This window comes from Phaethon aethereus (genome assembly GCF_964289735.1).
Source record: "Phaethon aethereus genome assembly, chromosome: Z".
Taxonomy (NCBI): Eukaryota; Metazoa; Chordata; class Aves; order Phaethontiformes; family Phaethontidae; genus Phaethon; species Phaethon aethereus.
In genome coordinates, this window is record NC_138577.1 from 72,214,714 (window position 1) to 72,234,187 (window position 19,474).

At 39.4% G+C, this 19,474-nt stretch overlaps 1 protein-coding gene across 1 annotated transcript in view; it reads right to left on the minus strand.

Annotated features, from left to right (window-relative positions):
- The window catches only part of LVRN (laeverin), a gene marked incomplete at both ends in the record, with an annotated part of 40,749 nt that overhangs the window by 3,193 nt on the left and 18,082 nt on the right, over positions 1-19,474 (minus strand). Inside the window, 11 exons of the mRNA XM_082013104.1 lie at positions 1,980-2,150; positions 6,242-6,349; positions 7,070-7,164; positions 8,071-8,224; positions 9,435-9,490; positions 11,012-11,151; positions 14,074-14,150; positions 15,588-15,757; positions 16,801-16,866; positions 17,002-17,067; positions 17,387-17,530. Of these exons, the coding sequence (XP_081869230.1) occupies positions 1,980-2,150; positions 6,242-6,349; positions 7,070-7,164; positions 8,071-8,224; positions 9,435-9,490; positions 11,012-11,151; positions 14,074-14,150; positions 15,588-15,757; positions 16,801-16,866; positions 17,002-17,067; positions 17,387-17,530 (1,247 nt within the window). The remainder of the gene's footprint in view (positions 1-1,979; positions 2,151-6,241; positions 6,350-7,069; positions 7,165-8,070; positions 8,225-9,434; positions 9,491-11,011; positions 11,152-14,073; positions 14,151-15,587; positions 15,758-16,800; positions 16,867-17,001; positions 17,068-17,386; positions 17,531-19,474) is intronic.

Genomic DNA, 19,474 nt, shown 5'->3' on the forward strand with positions numbered 1-19,474 from the left:
CTGTGTATTCAGCTTGGTTTTTGTCCTTATATCGGTGAAATCCCCTGTTCTTGCACACTGACTCTCCCCTTCTCAGTAAAATGAGGGTGTAGCACATCAGGTGGATCTATGTGCTTTTCCTATCTGTGTTACAGAAAGACAACCACTCCTACCAGACAACCCTGTGGAAGGGCAAACTGCCCCTCAGTTTCTGGAGACTCACTTTGCTGTGACACAAATGGAGCCTAGAGAGTAAGCCAGCAGTGAGACACTCTGTTATGCAAAGAGGCCCTGTTTATAGGGTCCCCTATAACAAGACCAAATAACAAGGTGTCTTGGATGCTTTCATGGGAGTTAAAATTTCAGATTTCAGAAGTATTTAGGATAATAAATCTATTATTTATAGAACTACCTGCTAATGATGTCATTGGCAGTGAGTGCCTGAGTATCTTGAAAAACTAGGACTTCTGTTGCCTCAATGTATCGCCTTGCATGCTCCAGCTTTCAAGGAGCACTGTTAAAGAGCTATCTTCTCATAGGGTCTCACAGGCAGCTGCTCTATGGGTAGAGTAGATGAGCTGGGTTTCTCCCATTTGCATGCCACCACCATGCTTAATAGAATGGACAAAATATACTGAGGGCCAGGAAAATTCCAGCTTAACATTCCTCGCCCCAAATGACTTTCAGAGTGGCATTTAGAAAAATAGATTGGCTTATCAACTACTAAGTCATAGGGAGGAAGGAGGTCATCAGAACTCCCTGGAACTTGTCAGGGATGAGTGCTAGCCCGTGCCAATGACGAAGTCACTAGAGGACCATATACGTTAGGTGGAAAATCAGCATAGCTCATTGGACATCCCTTTGCAACCCGTCTTGCCTTCTTCTCAGGCATATTTATTCTGTTTTCTCAAATGACTGCCATCACAAGAGCAGATGGCTGGCAGGAGAAACAGCTCTGCTACTTTCAGAGCTTTAGACCCATTGAGTTTATGCCAGTTCTTTGATGATCATTCTTTAGGCCATCACCGGCAAACTTCTGTCCTTTGATGAATCCTTTAGGTAATGTGGACATGACAGATTAGAGAATTCAGCTTCAACATCTTTTTACTGATAATGTGAAAAGATTTTATACAGATGCCAGTGAAAGATAATAAATACAGTATTCCAAACTGTGTTCAAGAAGTGTTTGGACAACACTCTTAGATATATGGTTTATGTTGTCCCACATGGAGTCGATGATCTTCGTGGATCCCTTCCAACTCAGCATATTCTATGATTCTATGAAGCTGGAAATTTAAAAAAAATTACTTTTCAGTGTGAGTCTGGACTTAAATGGTGAAAAGCTTGCTAGTAAGTCTGTTTTCATTTTTGCCCTTAACCTGGGTGATTTGGCTTCCACACAGGGGCTAAAAAGACTATGACACTTTAGTTTGAAAACAAAATAAGCAGGGGAGAAGGAATATGAAAAAATTATATGAAATTGTAAATGGTAGGGAAAAATGTCAAAGCAAGTTATGATAATTACTGTTTCTTGCAGTGCAGAGAGGAAGGGCAGCCAATGGGTTCCAAGTTAAAAAACAACAAAAAGTAGGTTTAAAACAAACCAAAAGGAAGTGTCTTTCCATACAACATGCAGTTACGTGATGGGGTGTGTTGCCATAGTCTGCTATAAAGCCTGAAGGTGTAATTTTAGTTCAGAAAGGTCACTAGATATATTGACAGAAGACAGGCCCACGGTTAGACATGACACACTAGTTAGCAATTCAGGAAATCCCTTTCTCAATGATTACCAGCATCTGGGATGTTATATCAGCAGAAGGATCATTTGTGTTTACCGTGTTTAGCTTGTTTACAATACTTTGTCCATAAGAAAACTCTTAAGATTCTTCCAGTGGTCTATAAGACATATGCTTCTGGGGCAGGCAAACCTCCGTCAGGTTGTTTTTGTGTTCTTATTATTTACTTCTATATACACAAAGATATACTTTGATCAAGGTCACCTGTAGAGTAACCATGACTCTTTGGCACAGCTCATGGCAAAAAGCAGGGTGTCTTTATCTTCCTTTGTGGAGTTGGTATGGTTATACATTTCCCATGCAAAATTCCATTCTTTATCACTTCCCACTGCAACACCATAGCAGCAGACCGTTCTTCTAATTAAATAGGGAATTCTGCAAAGCAAGATATGATTAAAAGGTACTGTATTGTTGTAAAGCCCAAACCAGCAGTTAATGCATAACTGAAAACTGTTTATTTACACTTAAAAGATGCACAAGAAAGAAAATATAAAATAGCAGTCTAAATAAAGATAGGAAATTTGATTGCTTTATTCATGATTTAAACATTTGAATAAGCATGCAGTTTAAAGGCAAACCAAAAACATTTTTTGAACAGTTGGACCAAGCTATTTTGTGTACATACAGCGTCAATGCCACTCTTACACATCACAGCCTAGGACATGGATCACAACCATTAAAAGTGTAGTGCTGCATATAAGCATCACCCCAGACAAGCCTTTTCAAAGTTTCTTCAGTGAATGCATCCAGTAGGAAAAGCCATGTGCAGCACAAATGGAAACAGAAGGTACATTTCTCCATGCAACAGGCAGCCTCCTACTACTCCTACCCCAGGGGGCAGTTCCCAACATGGCGATGAATTTCATAACAGAAAATAAATGCAAGCATTATCAGTGCAATGCTCCGTGTGCAAAGGCTGAACACAAAACTTCTCCTGTGGCAATGATGTGTCCCTGACATTAAGACATTGTCAATGCTTTCCAGTGATGGCAATGTATTCTACTATGCAGGCTATCTGAAAATAGTTTAAATTAATGGTATTTTGGACTAATTCTCTGTAGAATGGGTCCTACTGCTACAAATTAAATGTTTAACTTCCTAATGGCATACGGTTAATCTGCTTAGTGTTACCTAAGACTAAGATTGTAAGTAGAGGTGAAAAACTAACTTCCATTAGATCAGGAGACAGACTTGGAAAACCAGACAAGTTTCTGGTCACAAAAGCCATTCTTCAGGCCCAAAACTGGATGCAGCAAATTCAAATTCAAATAGAATTTGAGAAAAATTCCTCTGACTTTCAGTAGACCATCCTAGAGAAAACGGGGATGACACCAGCAGAAAGAGAGACAGTATTAGTCAGCAGGAAGGCTATATCACAGCAATCTTCAAAGCAAAAGGTAGAGACAAGTAAGTTATAAACTCAGGAAGCCAAGAAGGACTAGTGGAAATGAGGGAGAGAGTCAGGAGTTTTGCGTGACAGACATCACTTGTTCAGCACTCAAGGCAGGCTGTACAGGTAGCCTACTGTGGGACAGTGGTCTACTGGCTGGTGACATGTATGATGGCCGTGAAGTGTTTTATGTTGTCTAGCTCACAGAGGAAGTCCACTGTGGTCCAGAGGAACTTTGGAGCTTGAGGTTGTATTAGATGAGGAGTGAGGCTTATTTATCGTGATCTTTTTGGGGAGAGTAGTTGTAGGGTTGTCAGAAAAAAGGCTATATGACAGCAGTCTTCAAAGCTGTAGTGGCTGTAGTGATAGGATGAGAGGAAATGGCTTCAAGTTGTGCCAGGGAAGGTTTAGACTAGATATTAGGAAAAATTACTTTACAGAGAGAGTGGTCAAGCATTGGAACAGGCTGCCCAGGGAGGTGGTGGAGACACCATCCCTGGAAGTGTTCAAAAAACGTGTAGACGTGGCACTTCGGGACATGGTTTAGGGGGCATGGTGGTGTTGGGTTGATGGTTGGATGTGATGATCTTAAAGGTCTTTTCCAACCTTAATGATTCTGTGATTGTGTATGGTTTGATATTACTGTCCCGCCAGGATTCTCTTGTTTCTGGATCTTGAGGAAGATGCAAAAAGCTGGTGGGAAGAAGGGTGGATTATTTTGTGTTGTTTTCCTGGAGCAAGCAGTGATGGTGATTTCCTGATGCAGTAGTGACATAGTGATTTCTTAACTTCTGAGGGCAACAGCAATATATGGTTACCTTTAGTAAATAACTAAACTGTACAGCAACATTGTCCCTCCCCCTAGACTCATTTGCTTCTTTCAAAAGAAGACAAGCCAGTAGCAGCACCACAGCGAATGTATTAATTTAGCTAGCTCCACTTCACTTCTATAAGCAAAAAAGAGTAAAACTGAGAAGCTGGCTGGGAATCATGTCTCTTGGCTTGTCATCTCCACAGAATCTTATCTTCATCTTATCTGAAAGGGAGAAGCATTACTGCCACAGATGTGAGAATCCTACTGGGTTCCACCTGTGGCAGAACAGCTATAGTGTGCTGTTATGAATTTTGGTCTCAGAATTGAGAACATAAGAGCATCTAAAGGGATCTGTCTGTGAAATATGAGTCAAAAGTTTATTGCGCCCTTTTCCTTTTCTATCGAGCATATAAAAATCCTCCTCTTTAACCGAGCAGGAACTATGGTCTGTCATCTGAAACCTAAGAATTGTCCTATCTTGTGTATTTTTTTCCTTGAAACATGATCATTTTATTCACTTAATAAAATTCAGAGTTGCATTTTTTTCCACACTAAGCCATGTGAAAGCATGACGCTCTAAAGTGCCTTTGAACTTATGTCAGTGTGAGGAAGGACAGCAAAATTAATCTTCTCCATCTAATTCAAAACCAGATCAGCTAATATAGTTCACAAACTTTTCAGCTCTTCAACTCAGATAAGGTATGTAGCATTCCACCAGGAAAAAAAAAATCAAATTGTCCTGATTTTGGCTGGGATAGAGTTATTTTTATTTCCTGATAGCTGGCATGTGCTGTGTTTTGGATTTGGGGTGAAAAAAGTGTTGATAACATACTGATGTTTTCAGTTGCTGCTGAGCAGTCCTGTCCAGCATCTCGTGCTCTGGCCTCCCAGGGAGGGAGCACAGCCAGGACAGCTGACCCAAACTGGCCCAAGAGACATTCCATACCATACAACATCATGCTCAGTATATAAATCGGGGGAGTCGGCCGAGGAGGCACTGTAGCCCAGGGTCTAACTGGGCATTGGTCAGTGGTGGTGAGCAATTGTTCTGTGCATCACTTGTTTTGTATATTCTTTTATCATTACTATTATCCTTATTTTTTTTTTCTCTGTCCTATTAAACTGCCTTTATCTCAACCCAGGGGTTCTGCCTGTTTTTTCTGATTCTCTCCACCATCCCACTGCGGGGGTGTGTGTGAGTGAACAGCTGTGTGGTTGTTTTAGCTACCTGCTGGGTTAAAGAATGACATAAATATTATTTATAGGGGAAGATAGGTGAAAACAGCCTGAGAATTCAGCATAGCATTATTGCTTTTCATGTGGGATAGTAAGAATGTTCTCTCTGGAACATAACAGAATGTATTTAGGCTACTTAAACTTTTCAGTTTTAACTGCAAAGCACAATTTTTTTTTTTTATGAGGATGATCACTACGAAGCTATTTAAAAAAACCACAAACATAAAAGTACAAGTTCAGTTTACTTAGCCAACTACATGTATCAACAGAGATACAAGTAACAACAAAATATTTATTACAACCACAATAAATAATAATAAACTTTAAATATTCACTCACCAATGCCACTACTATTTGACTATTGCATAGAAAAACATGAAAAGAAAGAGGGAGGAAAAGAGAATAAGAATTTCAATACATTGTAAATATTCTTTAACAATGCAATACTTGAATATAGAAAGTCTGATCCTGGTAGAGCCCAGAACTCTATCCTCACAGACCAGAAACCTGACCACTAGGCTCCAATATCAGCATAAAAACTGACAGCTATTCCCAGCACCTCTTTATGTGAATACAGAACATGCAAGGCAATTTGATGGGCAGATGCTTGTATAATACAAACATCATTTCTCTCAGTATTGCTAAAAGAAGCTCAGAAACTGAGTTGGTACATATGATGACCCTAAGGCTGTACTACAGCAAAGGGACTGGACAATATGGGGTATTAGCCCTAATGTGATGTTCCCCTGTTATGTGGCTAAAGAGGTATTGGCCTTCATGACAAAAATCTGCATCCTCCAGCCTGTAAAGTCTATGTAAAAAGTAGTAATTATGAAATCATCGTGAAGTTGGGATTTGGGGAAGTGGAGAGAGTTGGGAGGCACAGTTAGGCTTAAATTCTGTCAGGAAAGAAAAGCAGTGTACAGGAGCATTTCTCATTCTGCCTCCCCCATGTAAAAGCCCATTTAACTTCCCACCTCACTTCCTTACTCACGCACACCTTTAAGGGGACATTATCAGTCTTACTTGTTCTCAGGCTTGTCCATCCACTTAGCATACAGTTCAGATGACAGGTTCAAACAGTCTTGGAGGCCCAGCCAGCACGCTGTTGCAAAAAGTTTTTCCAAATACACTCTTGAAGGGAAGCCAAAATAGCAAGAATAAAAGATATGTATTCCACAGTTTGACTATTTGAACTGTGCTTGGTCAGCACAGCTTCAGCACATGATGCCGTTAACCCAGGAGAACCTCTACCAGAAACAACCAAGGTTAAATAATAATTTAAAAAAAATTAAAGTACCAATAATGGCTTCCTGACATCAATATTCATGGACATTAGTGAGGCTACCAATGTGTTATACTTTTTCTTAGTTTTTTGTGTGGTTTATATCCCTCTTGGTAGTTTTAAGAGATTAGTTGCATCTAGTCCAAATCACTCTGACGTTCAAGACTGTCACTGCAGTGGCCTTGCAAAATGAAGCATTTGGAAGTTCTAGTGATTGATCCATAAATCACATCTGAAGTTCATTGCTGTCACTTTGTCCCCAACTAGCAGCAGCCTGTTGAGCCTGTTCTCCAATAAACAAAAGGTGCCACTCAGATGATCAAACTGTCATCTTTTATACTGACTAAATAGACTGAAAATATTCCAAATTATCCTGATACTGCAGTTTCACTGGAGGTGTCAATCATAAGTAACACACATTTATAGGGCAGTAAAAATAACAGTCCAGTTACATTCAAATGAATCAGAGCATTTTTCCTGTATCTTGTATTTAAATTTACAAAGGCAAACTGCAGTGTATCAGATCCAATCACATCAGAAAAAACTTTTGAGAAAAGCAGAATACTTACTGAGCAAAATAGTCATCTTCCAAAGCATCAATATTTTGACGAATAAAACCTGCATAATAATGGTATATTGGCAACATTCTCTTTAAAAGGTATTTCTTTTAAAAGAAGGGAAAGAAAAATTACTTTAATTTAGATGCAGGTTTTTATTTTACTCTATTTGTCTTTACTTATTCAGATTTATCCTAAATATTTACCACTATTAATTTCTTGACAACGCAGCACATTAAAATGAAGTATGTAAACTGGGTCTAAAATTCAATACACCTGGACATCCATTCAAACCAGGAAGTTACCATTTCACACCAGTAGGATCTTTGAACTCATTATGAAAGAAAACAAATGCTCATTCTCAGAGAAAAAGGCAGAAAAAGAACTTCCCAATAGAAAACACTTTGTTCTTCTCACATATTTTGAACATACCTTTACTTTTAGAACTCAAGAGAACTACTATTGTGGGATTGTACTTTAAACAAAAGTGAAATCTTCTTCAGATAGAAGTCAAGGAAATAAATAAGACAGTATCATCTCAGGTAGCTCTAATATGGAAGAGAATCATCTCATTTAGTATCCAAACCCAATTCCGTCTTTCTCTCCATGAAGATGAACTGGAAGGCAGCACAAACCACAGAGCACATACATACTATATGCCCTTTATCCATAGCAGTGTTACCCCTGTTACTTACTACTGGCTATTTACTACTGACTGATAGCTGTATTTTCCAGATCCTCAGTTTGAGAAAAACCTCGGATCAAGCTTCATATAAAGAATGTGAATATATTTCTGCTTTATGATAAGAATTGCTCGACATTTATCATTGACTAATATATAAATAAGTACCTCTTCCTATTTAAAAAAAAAGTTGACAAAATCGTGCAAAGGGAATGACAAGAACTATGAGCCATCACAGTCATTACATTCTTGAGAATTTAAAAAGCATTCATTTTAGTCTGATTTATTTAAATGCTTTAGTATCTTTGCTAACTAACAAAAAAGGTGATACCTTTAAAAGTGGATATACTTCATAGTTCTTCAGAGTACTTTCCAAATTCTCAGGTACTAGGTTTAATAATACCACATTCCATATGAAGAGTTCATCCTCTCTGGCAAGGTACTTTGTTAGTTCAAGTGCTGTTTCAATCTGAACGTATCCAAACCTATTTGAAAATAAAAACCTTCATACTTGAGCATACCTATTCACATTAATTACCTACCATGAATATCTGTTTATTTATGCAACTGGCAATAAAACATCAGTATACTGCGTGGTGACCTAGGAAAATTGTTGGAAAAATAAAATAAACGTAAAACAATGGTGCTTTTAAGAGCTGAACTCTCAAAACATTTATTATGGAGCACGCTGCCACCATCAATGTAACGGGACAATCATGGCAGTAAGCATGGCAGTATACAGACTGTATTCTGCTTGTGTCTGCAGTACTGGCATATTTACAGTATGCATGAGTCTCACTACAACAAAATGAAGGAAAAGAGTTACAATATATTCACATTTTTATTGCTAAAAACCGTATTTTCGTTAAAGTTCTTTTGTGGAATATACATTATTGTAAAAATCAAACAATCCTCAGTGTGGAATTAACATGGAATTAATTTTTTCCTACTAAAATTCCAATTCAAGCCCCTCCCCTCCAGGACAGAAACATTTCTAGTATACTTACACAAGAGCACAGTTCTACACTTCACAGTTACATTCCTTATTAAATACTGGTTTTGAGCTCTCTTATGAGAAAGGACGTTTGCAGGAGAGGAGGAGCGGGAATTTTTACTCCCTCCTCTCAGCACTACCCCACAGGCTCTGAGGGGGAGCAGTACGCTTTGGCCATCTCCTGCCTGACCTCCACATCATAGGTATCTGGTGCTTTTGGGACTTCTGGCATGTTTGAGGCACAGACATACTTATTGCTTCTTCAGCTCCCTACAGTACTGCTCGAGCACCACAGACATGAACAACCCAGTCATCCATCAGCAAGGGGAATAAAAGAGATATTAAGAGTGATGCAGGACAGCATAGCTGAGATAGCCCGGAATAAATTAAGGAAAATTCAGCATGTTCATCCAGAATCTTTTTTCCTGCTACAAAAAATACAGGCTAGTCCCTAAAAAACTCATGACAGTGCCACTATTTAAAATATTTCTTAAGAGTTGGAATAAAAATTAAAAGAAATTTTTAAAGAAATCACTTAGCACTGACAACAGAATGGATTAAATACTTAACTCCCCCACCATTTTGTCAAACAGCTGTTGTTCTCCTGAGGCACATGTGGGTAGGAACGAAGCAGAAGCAGCAATGTTCAATGCCATCATGTAGTTTAATCATTTTCTATGACATATTCAAAACATACTTACTGTGTCAATGCAAAAACATCATCTATCAGCTGGAACCTGCTGACAGCGGGAATAGCCTGCAGAAACCATTCATGTGGTGTTAATAGATCTAAACATGTCATCAAGAGTTTAAAAAAGCATTACTATGTTTCAGAAGGACAAGTCCCTACCACTTTTTCTAAGCCAAAATCTTCTACAAAACATCATAAAATGGATCTTGAATTTTAAGATGAAATTATATATGTGCTTTTAGGGATGTTTATATACATAAATATACAAATATACAGCTACATAATACATTTTTATACATATACATATGCAGCTACAGTACCTTAAGCGTGGAGTTTCAAGACCCCTCTTACTTGATGCTGTAATGAAAACTAAAATATGGAAACGCTATATTTCCTAAAAATATACACTTATATCATTTTGGTACATTTTTTTTCTTTGGAGGTTCCAGTTTAGAATACATACTCAGTTCCAGAGCAGAGTGTCTGGCACTATCATGAATTAAATGACCGAGGCAGAGCTGTGGTGAACCCTGCCTACAGCTCATGACCTGGCAAGGACTGCTGGTCCCTCCTCATCTCCTCCCTGCTCCCACGCTCCTTCGGCTCAGCCACTGCTCAAGTGAACCCTCGCACTGATCGGTGCCAAAAAACAGCCCCAAGTCAGCAACACACCTAATTTCCTGCTGATTTCCTTAGATTTGCTGTGAAAGAAAAAAGCCTAGAAGAAAGGAAGCTGGTGTGCCATAGAAAGGTTCAACCACACCATGTGCTGGCCTCATGTCCAGACCTTCTGGAGAAGTTGTCTGTCTGCACTGATTACTGTTACACTGAAAGCTTAAACTTTCTCCCCGTTGTTACCAAAACCAATGAGCTGGTGTTACGACTGGAGCCTCTGCCTCACTCCAGGGTTAGGGAACATTAAATACTATGCAACCCCATATATAGCCACATGTATAGGCTGTTCTGTACCGCCTTCACCTTCAGCCCAAGCTGTGGCAAGTCAGAGGTGGGATGAAATCTACTCTGAGTGATAGTGTCTATAGAGGACTGAAAGAGCGCAAGTAGAACTGATTGGAACTTCTCTTCTGAGAAAAATCTCCACCAAAAAAAATCCAAAACCAACAAAAAACCCAAGTCAGATTTTTTTCTATTTTAAATTTCACTGGCAGAAATATTGCGGTTTGAGGAAATGTGGAAGTAAAAAGCTTTTTCCCAGTTTTCCTTCTCCATGATTACCTAACAGCAGATAAAGCTGTTAAATAGTCACATATCCATACTGATAACTCTTTGAGCCAAATTTAAGAGATTGGAAGAATCACAAGCTGTTAAGACAACTTCAAAGACAGAACGTTATTTCATGTAAAGTTATTTTTCATGTTTATGTGAAACTATTTGGGCCTGTTCCTCTTCCACTACAGAAGGCTGCCAGTGACTTTAGTGGTGGAACAGTGGACCATTTCTTCTTACGTGACGAGTGAGTTTCTCATTATTTCAGGTTTTCATCAATATGATTACTGGTAAGAACTGCAAGAAGAAATACATGGAAAAAGTCCATTTTTAAGCTTGAGAAAACAAGTATGATCTTACCTTTGGATCATTTTCAAGCAAGCGTCCTAATCTTTTTAAGTTTAATTGATCATAGTTCACTCTGTAGTATCCACTTAAATTTACATTTAGCAGGATCCAGTCATATTCTGACTCCGATACTTGCATTTCAGGAAACACTTCTGTAAAGTGACATTAAAATGTATCATTTTATTTTCTGTGCACTGCTAAATTCCCTTGCATTTATAAACACTGGACTCGGTGCTCCTCTGAGATCCGAGACACAAGTTTGAGACTGGACTCAAAGAGAATCCCCCAAAAGCTCGGTGCATTTGTGATCTCTGCTCTGCACAGCAGAACTCCAACAAGCAGCTGACCCCTCAGGTGCTGAGCACCTTGAGATGCCAAAGGGGAGGCTGGAGACCCACTTTGCTCCTGCCCTTTAGCTCACGGGCAGCTGGGAGAGTTCGGAAAGGTTACCCAAGAATCAACAACCTGGATGAGGAACAATACCCTCACATGCCTGCTGCAGGGAATGCACGCCCAGCAAGTCTGCTGCTCCCAGCACTGCTCCAAAACAAAATGCTCTGTACCTTACGGAAGGACTGGCCAGTCCTTCCGACCAGTATTCACAGAACTGGAGATCAAGGAAGAGCGAAACAGCTTTATTTTCAACAAAATAGTCCCGTAATCCTTTTGTGTTACATCAGTCACCAAAGGCCTCCTTCTGCAGTTCCATTTCATCTCACTGCTACCTACTTCGTGTCCGATTACGTGCTCCTGATAGCCTACAGTACATCTGAAGGAACCGGTGCAGACCTGAAGGCTCTACGCTGCCTCATCAGAAGAGGATTCAAATGCTGCTTTAACTGGCTAGTCATCCTGATTTAAGAAGGCAAACTCTCTTAAGACAATAAATCAATATTGGTGAGTCATCTAGACCCAGCACTGCTTTGCTCTGAACAGAAGACTGAGACTTCAATGTGTTTTGACAGAGCACGTGCTACAGGATTCATCCTCGGGCATCTTCACAAGTTAAATGAGACGGAAAAGTGGCACGTGACAGATACTGGCTTAGCCATTTTAAAACGGCGTGGGTGGCTGGAATATGGCACGTAGCAGTACTTCCCCTACAATGGTATATTCACTGAATGCTCTGACAAACATCAAGAGGACTTCTAGATCCAGCTAAAATAGCAAAACAACGCTCCCCCACTCCCCAGGCTGAGTGAAACATGTTCTACCATAACACCACCATCCATCTTCCTAATGAGTCTTTTTTTGTTGCTCAGGGACAGTGACCCACACGATTATATGGGCAGAAGTTAAGTATGTGGACATTGCCGGAGAGCCCTACACCAGCAGGACGGGCTTTCGACACTGCACAGCGCAGCGCAGAATGAACACACGTGGCTGCTGGTAGCAGCCCAGCTTGGTGCTTGGAGTTTAACTTAACCTGTTTAAGAAGTAAGATAAATTAGCTCCTGCAGAGCTTTTTGCAGCAGAAATACATATACGTGAAATCACTTTTGAGATGTTTGCTCTTTATGTATTGTTATGCTACTGCAGCAACTGTTCCAAAACTAAAGTACCAAATTTGTACCAAATCCCTCATTTTCATTTACCAAAACCACTCTGATGAATACCTCTGAATGACAACAGTTCTCAAGCAGAAGCCATTTCAATCTCACAAAAGCAAAATGGTAACTAAATTTAAAATTACCCTTAACATTTCTACCTTTGTAATAAACCATTTGGTTTATTTATGCATCAAAAAGTAAAAAAAAAAATATTTTTTTACTCTTAAAACACGAATGCAAGTTCTTTGACTGAAAAGTGTCTGGTAAGTTTGATACATGGTTTTCAAATACAAGTGGAATATGTTTTAAAGACTGAATTTTCACTTTATCGTAGTCCCTTCAGGCAGATGCAACATGATGGGTTCTTTTCATAACTTCTGTATCTCAACTCACATGATGGGTGAGGAAACGGAAGTGGTATCACATCAACAATACAAGCTTAGCACATGACACTAGTCCTTCCAAGAAAGTGCTGCCTAATTATTTTCCACAAATTTTCTAATTTTTCACATTAGCAATCGCTGGTTTATTTAACTTTAAAGAATTCATAGGAATAAACATCCACTCTTTGCTTATTTACTTGTCCAGATGCTGTGAAATGATCACTCAAGCTATCTTATTGCCTGAGAAAGAGGGAAAGTAGCTTTTAACCACCGCAAACAGAGGGCGGACAGCTGCAATATGCACACAGCATATTGCAGTTTTGCTCTTAAGCATTCCACAAAGACCTCAGTCTCTGCATCTCCTTGTAACTTATTCAAAACCCGATGGAGTTCAGGGCTGACTTGCCAAAGAAAACCAATTACCCCATTCTAATGATTTCATTTCTTCTTTCTAAAAAAAATAAAGCTGTTTATTGGAAAGCACCAAGATGAGAAAGAACTGAATTTTTTATTTGACTGGAAATGCCCATAAACTTACTTTTCTATTATAAGCCTTTAAAGCTTTTTAAAATCCTACTCTTTTGATGAGAGTATTTTTGCATTTAATTTGTGTAAACCAAATTAAATTAAACAGTGTTGAAAATATTAATTTTCTGTTTCTACAGATATCTATGTGTGACAATGTTGGGTCATATCACACAGCTGGTTTCAATTTTTTCAGTCCTGTATCTACTACTTGAGCTGACCATTTTCTGAACTATCACAGCTGAGATCCTACCTATACTCAAAAGCTGTCATTAACATCAATGGGATCTGCTGTGGTAAGAATAATACAGAAGCATGAAGAGCTAAGAGTTTGGATTTGTGTACAAAACGACAAAATCAAAATTACTGTGGAAAACTCTACTCATGTGTTCTACCATATTATTAAAAGCATAGGCTGAAGTTTGATGCAACATAAACAATATACTAACCCATTTGAAAATCTATTGCTATTGTAACACAAAATTAGCACAACAGATGAATATAGACATTTCTCTCATAAAGTTTTATCTCCCTATTCAATTCAAATCTATCTTCTCTTTATAGAAGAGTTTTTATCAGCTTGGTTTTAGCATGTGTGAACAAATACATTACTTACTGCTGCTTTTATCTAGCCACATTAAGGGTTGTGACGATCCATTTCTCATCCAAGAAATAGGAATAATCCATGTGTTACTTAACGAAAAAAAAAGATAATATAATTAATTCTTATGCTTAGAAAAAACCCTCTCAGATGATGCTAAACTAGATTGTAGATGAGTTCCTTCATACAAAAATCTTCATCTACCTTCTCTCTTCTCTGATGCACCAAACCTCTTCAGATGGTGGTACTTATGCTGGATCAGCACTTGGTTCATCAAAGATAAGGGAGTTTTAGCATAGCTTTAAATAGGCACTCATGTTTAGAATATTGTTTGATGCTAGGTGTTTGAATACCACCGTATCTCTGTGTTCTGGCGTTCCTTCTTCAAGTAATAATTTTATTCTCCTCACTTATTACACTTCCTCCTGTTTCTGGAGAACATAAAGCTCCTTTTCAGAAAGGTATCTACTAAAAAAGGCCCCAGGCAAGCAATACAACTGTAATTTCCTTTCTGAGGGAATGTAAAACTCCTGGCAAAAACAGATGAAAGCTTCAAAACCCTGAAAAATTTTGTAATATGTGTCCTGGATTTTCTTACATTCACATGGTATTGCCTCTTGCTAACTACAGTAAAGGACTTGACATTTGTAACTTGGAACTCCTTATCTGACCTAACCAAAAGCGCTGAAGGGACTGATGCTCTGCTATTCCTGGAGCCTGGGAGCAAAGGAAACTCTGTGGTTCTTGTCAAAATTTCTTTTGGCTGTTTGTATGACCAGCAATAGCAGCCAGCGAAAAACTGCTTTGGGTTTTGGTCTCCTTCTTAACTTTTTCCCCCGCGTAAGAACACATCTCATGTGCCCAGTCCACGCATCCCAATGCTCGTGACAGCTGCTGCATTTCATGAAAGTTCAAACTCCAGCCATGAGTTTCCGAAGTGGGTGACCAAAGGCAGCTCCTTCTATCACTCTTTTTAGGCATCTAAAGCAGCAGCTCAGCTTTCAAAAGCACTGGGCACTCGGCAATGTTTACTGACATGAAATTCAGAGCTGCATGTAAGGTACTCGTCACTTTCTGAGAAAGGAGTAGTTTATGTTAGTACTTAAGTACAACCCCTTTATCCTTGCCAAGCAGAAGAGACTGGGAATATGTGCACCAGAAAGAAGCTACAGCATGGTTCACCCAGGTCCCCAGTCTGTACAACCGGGGGGTGAGGAAAGACGAAAATGCGAGGCAGAACTGCCCTGACATCTATTCATGGCCTGTGTCTGTCCTTACAAAGACATTATGTGGCTGGAAGAGTCACTACTCCATGAGAAAGCAACCTTTTGGCAAAACAAGCGGCTTGCAGAACTATCGCAAGCTCCAGTCTCAAACAAACATTTTACTTGACAGCTTGTGACAAGAAAAACCAAGAAGTTTTTTATAAAAAACATAAAATCACATGGTCAAAACATAATGCCCTAACTGAAGAGTTTCCTACAAAAAATAGGGTGTAAACATACAAGAAAAACACAAGCTAAACATACTTGTAAGAATCAGTACTGTTTTCATTCTTTTTATTAAGAAATTGTTCCTGACTGATTGTGCCAGTGGTTAGATTTAATGTTAAAACTGGAAACCCATTTTGGCATGTCCAGGAATCCATTATTTGCTTTACAGATGCTGGCAACTGAACTTCATCCTGTGCATCTACGACCTGCAAGAGAAACAGGAATTAGAAATATTTACGATAAACAGATACTTACTGATAGTGCTTCAGCAACTCTAGGGTTGTTCTAACGTATTAGAGAAAATGTAACTGCTTAGCAGTTTGCGGATCTTTGATTCATGCGAAAAATGAATGTAACAAAGTCCAAAGGACATTACTGACATTATTATAAAGACAGCATAAGCCTTTTAAGAATTATGAAATACTGAGATGACATTTCTCATTCTTATAACCTGACTGCTAACCTTTCTCTTTTTAGTGTTAGCATACTTACACCTCTGTACAGCTGTGTCAGACTTGATTTGTTAACTTAATTCAAATAAAGCTGCTGGAACACAAAGATTTTTAAGTGGCTACCTAATGAACAAACTGAGTAGTAAAGACGAATGAAAAAGATACTAACTAGAGTCCCAACTAGTGTGAATTGGTACAGTCTCTGTTGCCTTAAAACATGTGACAGCCTTGCGTATCTGAAATTGTGGCACTCTCATTCTTAAGACTGAGTCTTGCAACACGATGGAAGCCTTCTTTAGAGGAACAGGAAAGCAGAATTTTAAAAAACAAACCTATCATTAGTACCTGTTTTGTTATTCATATTTCTGCCACAAACAACAAATAGTGGAAAGCTGAGCCACTGCCTGGGTATAGACTGTGCTGTATCCGTGACATATCAGTATCTCTGATCATCAAGCCCGCAGCATCACACACTGATCTGGCAAAACCTAAGCTCCAGAAGAACGGGCTATGCAATTTCATGTAGGCTTAGGCAATCTCCATGAAACCCAAAACTCCACCTGGCCCTGATTTCCCACCTCATCTCTCTAGTCCTTGTAGATCTCAGATGTAGTGAAGCAGCCCAATAAACACTGGTGAAGACATTAGCTGAAAGAGCCAGCAAAGCAAATTTTATGCGAGAGAAAGACTGCACTAGGGATAGCCAAATTCCAGTGCAGTCTTCTACAAATAGTATATGTCCTAAATTTGGATTGTGCCAAACACCAGAGCAATAATAGTAGAGATAAAATGAGTACCATCTGTATGTGGGTCCAGAGATCATCTTGGTTAGCATTTGAGAAGGAAAATTCTTTCAGATATGACTGTATGGAAACAAACAGAAGCATCAGAATTCATGAGTATTCAATGAAAACATCAGCAAGGCAAACAGCAATTTGTACAATTGTGATTTATAAAGCTTATAAACCAAGATGAAGGCGTTAGTTTTTCAAACTTACAGTAAGTGCTCTGATAAACAACTTCTCAGTCAGGAAACCAGAAAGCATCCAAGTAATAGAAGCCCCCTGGAGTACAAAAAAAACCTATGAGAAAACATGAATTATTACTGCAATTATCATTGCAATATTTTTTCAAACTGTATTACAGAGAAGTTAGTCAGGTTACTCCTAGGCTTTATATTTCATGGAGGTTAAAAACGTTTTCACCATTTCCTTCATAGCCAAGTAGATTTGCAACATCCAGTAAATTTGTGTGTGCAGCAGAAACAAATCTTGAATGACAAAACAACCTACAAAAGCATTGTAATTCAACAGTTCCTCTCAAACCTGCTTTGCAGCATGTTTAGAATATACAAGAAATTAGAAGAATTTTTTATTTTTTAACCTTGTTGTATGTGATGCTGTCAAACAGAGACATTAAAGAAAATGATCCTTTGATCTTGTCTTCACTCTCTGACAATGATCGAACTCCTATTTCATTGTCTTCCCTTAAGACGGGTTGTACAACATGATCATAAAAGATTTTATCCTGCAAGGAAAAGACAAATCTAAGTGATACTTTCTCAGGAGAGAATGTAGATTATGGGATTAGCAGTAATAGAAATAGTCTGTCAATAAACAAGGAACAATACTTTCCCCCCCTCCCTAACTTTCCCATAAAGTAAAAGGGACCATATACCCGCTCCTAACATTTTCCACATGCAACATTAGTAATCAGCAAAAATTTTACATCTGAGAAGACTGTGGTCTTGGGCCTGACAAAGACAATTACAGCGTAATTCTCAGGGAAAAATAAGACAACTATATTAAACAGCAAATTAAAGCAAATTAACAAATACTGAAAACTGCAAACCTGTATCTCATTTACACCTGTATGTCATTAATACAGCAGCATTTTCCTCCTAAATTCTCTGTCTGTCCTTCTGAGCAATATCCTGAAAACTAAGCTACTGCGTGTAGCAAGGCTTAACTGTGCATTTCTGCTGTCACCCGGTGAGAAATATGGAGGGAAAATGGCTCCTTTGGTGTAAATCAGTGAAGTTCTCTTTTTGTCAAATGATGATTCTATTTCCCCCAGCTGAGTATCTGTCCTAAGACGGGATGGAAAATGACATAATTACAAAGATAAAGAAAAAACCCTAATTTTTTTAAACACTGCAGGCCACTTGGAGCACTTTTACTTCTCAAGGAGAAGAATACAGGCTTCCAATTAATGGGATCGAATTTGTTGACCAGTAAATTTAATTTTCAGCGTTCAGTTTGTAATTGGGTGGTGACCAGTGGCACAAAGTCTAGTTCGAGGCCAGTAAATAGGAGGGTACCCCAAGGGCAAATATTGGGTCCACTCCTGTTCAACATCATAATTAATTACCTGGATGATGGGGCAGCAAGTTTGCAGAGGACACAAAACTGGGAGAAGTGACTGATACACCAGAGAGTTGTGCTGCCATCCAGAGGGACCTGAACAGGCTGGAGAAATGGGCGGACAAGAACCTCACGAAGGTCAACAAGGGGAAGTGGAGAATCCTGCGTCTGGGGAAGAACAACCCCAGGCACCAGTACATGCTGGGGGCCACCCAGCTGGAAAGTAGCTTTGCGAAAAAGGACTTGGGGGTCCTGCCAGACACCAAGTTGAGTATGAGCCAACTATGTGCCCATACAGCAAAGGCGGCTAACGGTATCCTGGGCTGCATTAGGAGGAGTATTGTCAGCAGGTCAAGGGAGGTGATCCTTCCCCTCTACTTAGCACTGGCGAGGACACAGCTGGACTGTTGGGTCCAGTGCTAGGCTCCCCAGTAGAGGAAAGATATAGGGCTACTGGAGAGGGTCCAGCAAAGGCGACAAAGATGATGAGTGGACCAGAGCATCTCTCTTATGAGGAAAGGTTGAGAAGCTGGGACTGTTCAGCCTGGAGAAGGGAGAGCTCAGGGCGACCTTATCGATGTATATAAATACCTGAAGGGAGGTGCAAGGAGGACAGAGCCAGGCTCTTTTCAGCGGTGCCCAGTGACAGGACGAGGCAGTGGACACAAAATGAAACACAGGAGGTTCCCTCTGAATATCAGGAAACACTTTTTCTCCCTCTGAGCATCAGGCAACACTTTGAGGGTGACCAAGCACTGGCACAGGTTCCCCAAAAAGGTGTTTGGAGTCTCCACCCTTGGGAGTCAGGGCAACTGACTCCAGGTGGCCCTGCTTGAACAGGGTGTTGGACCAGATGATCTCCAGAGGTCCTTTCTAACCTCAGCCATTCTGTGATTCTATGAATGTGTATGGCCCACAAAACTGCACAAGACAGACCTGTATTCTCACACCTGTGTAACTTACTCTGGATTTCCAAGGTACATCACATCACTGTAGTTTATCAAATGGAATTACTGCCCAGTATTAAAATTTACTTTATGGGCACAAAAAAAAAGGCAATTGTTGATTTTTCAAAAGGCAAGCTTCTAAATAAAAAGATTAAAATGGA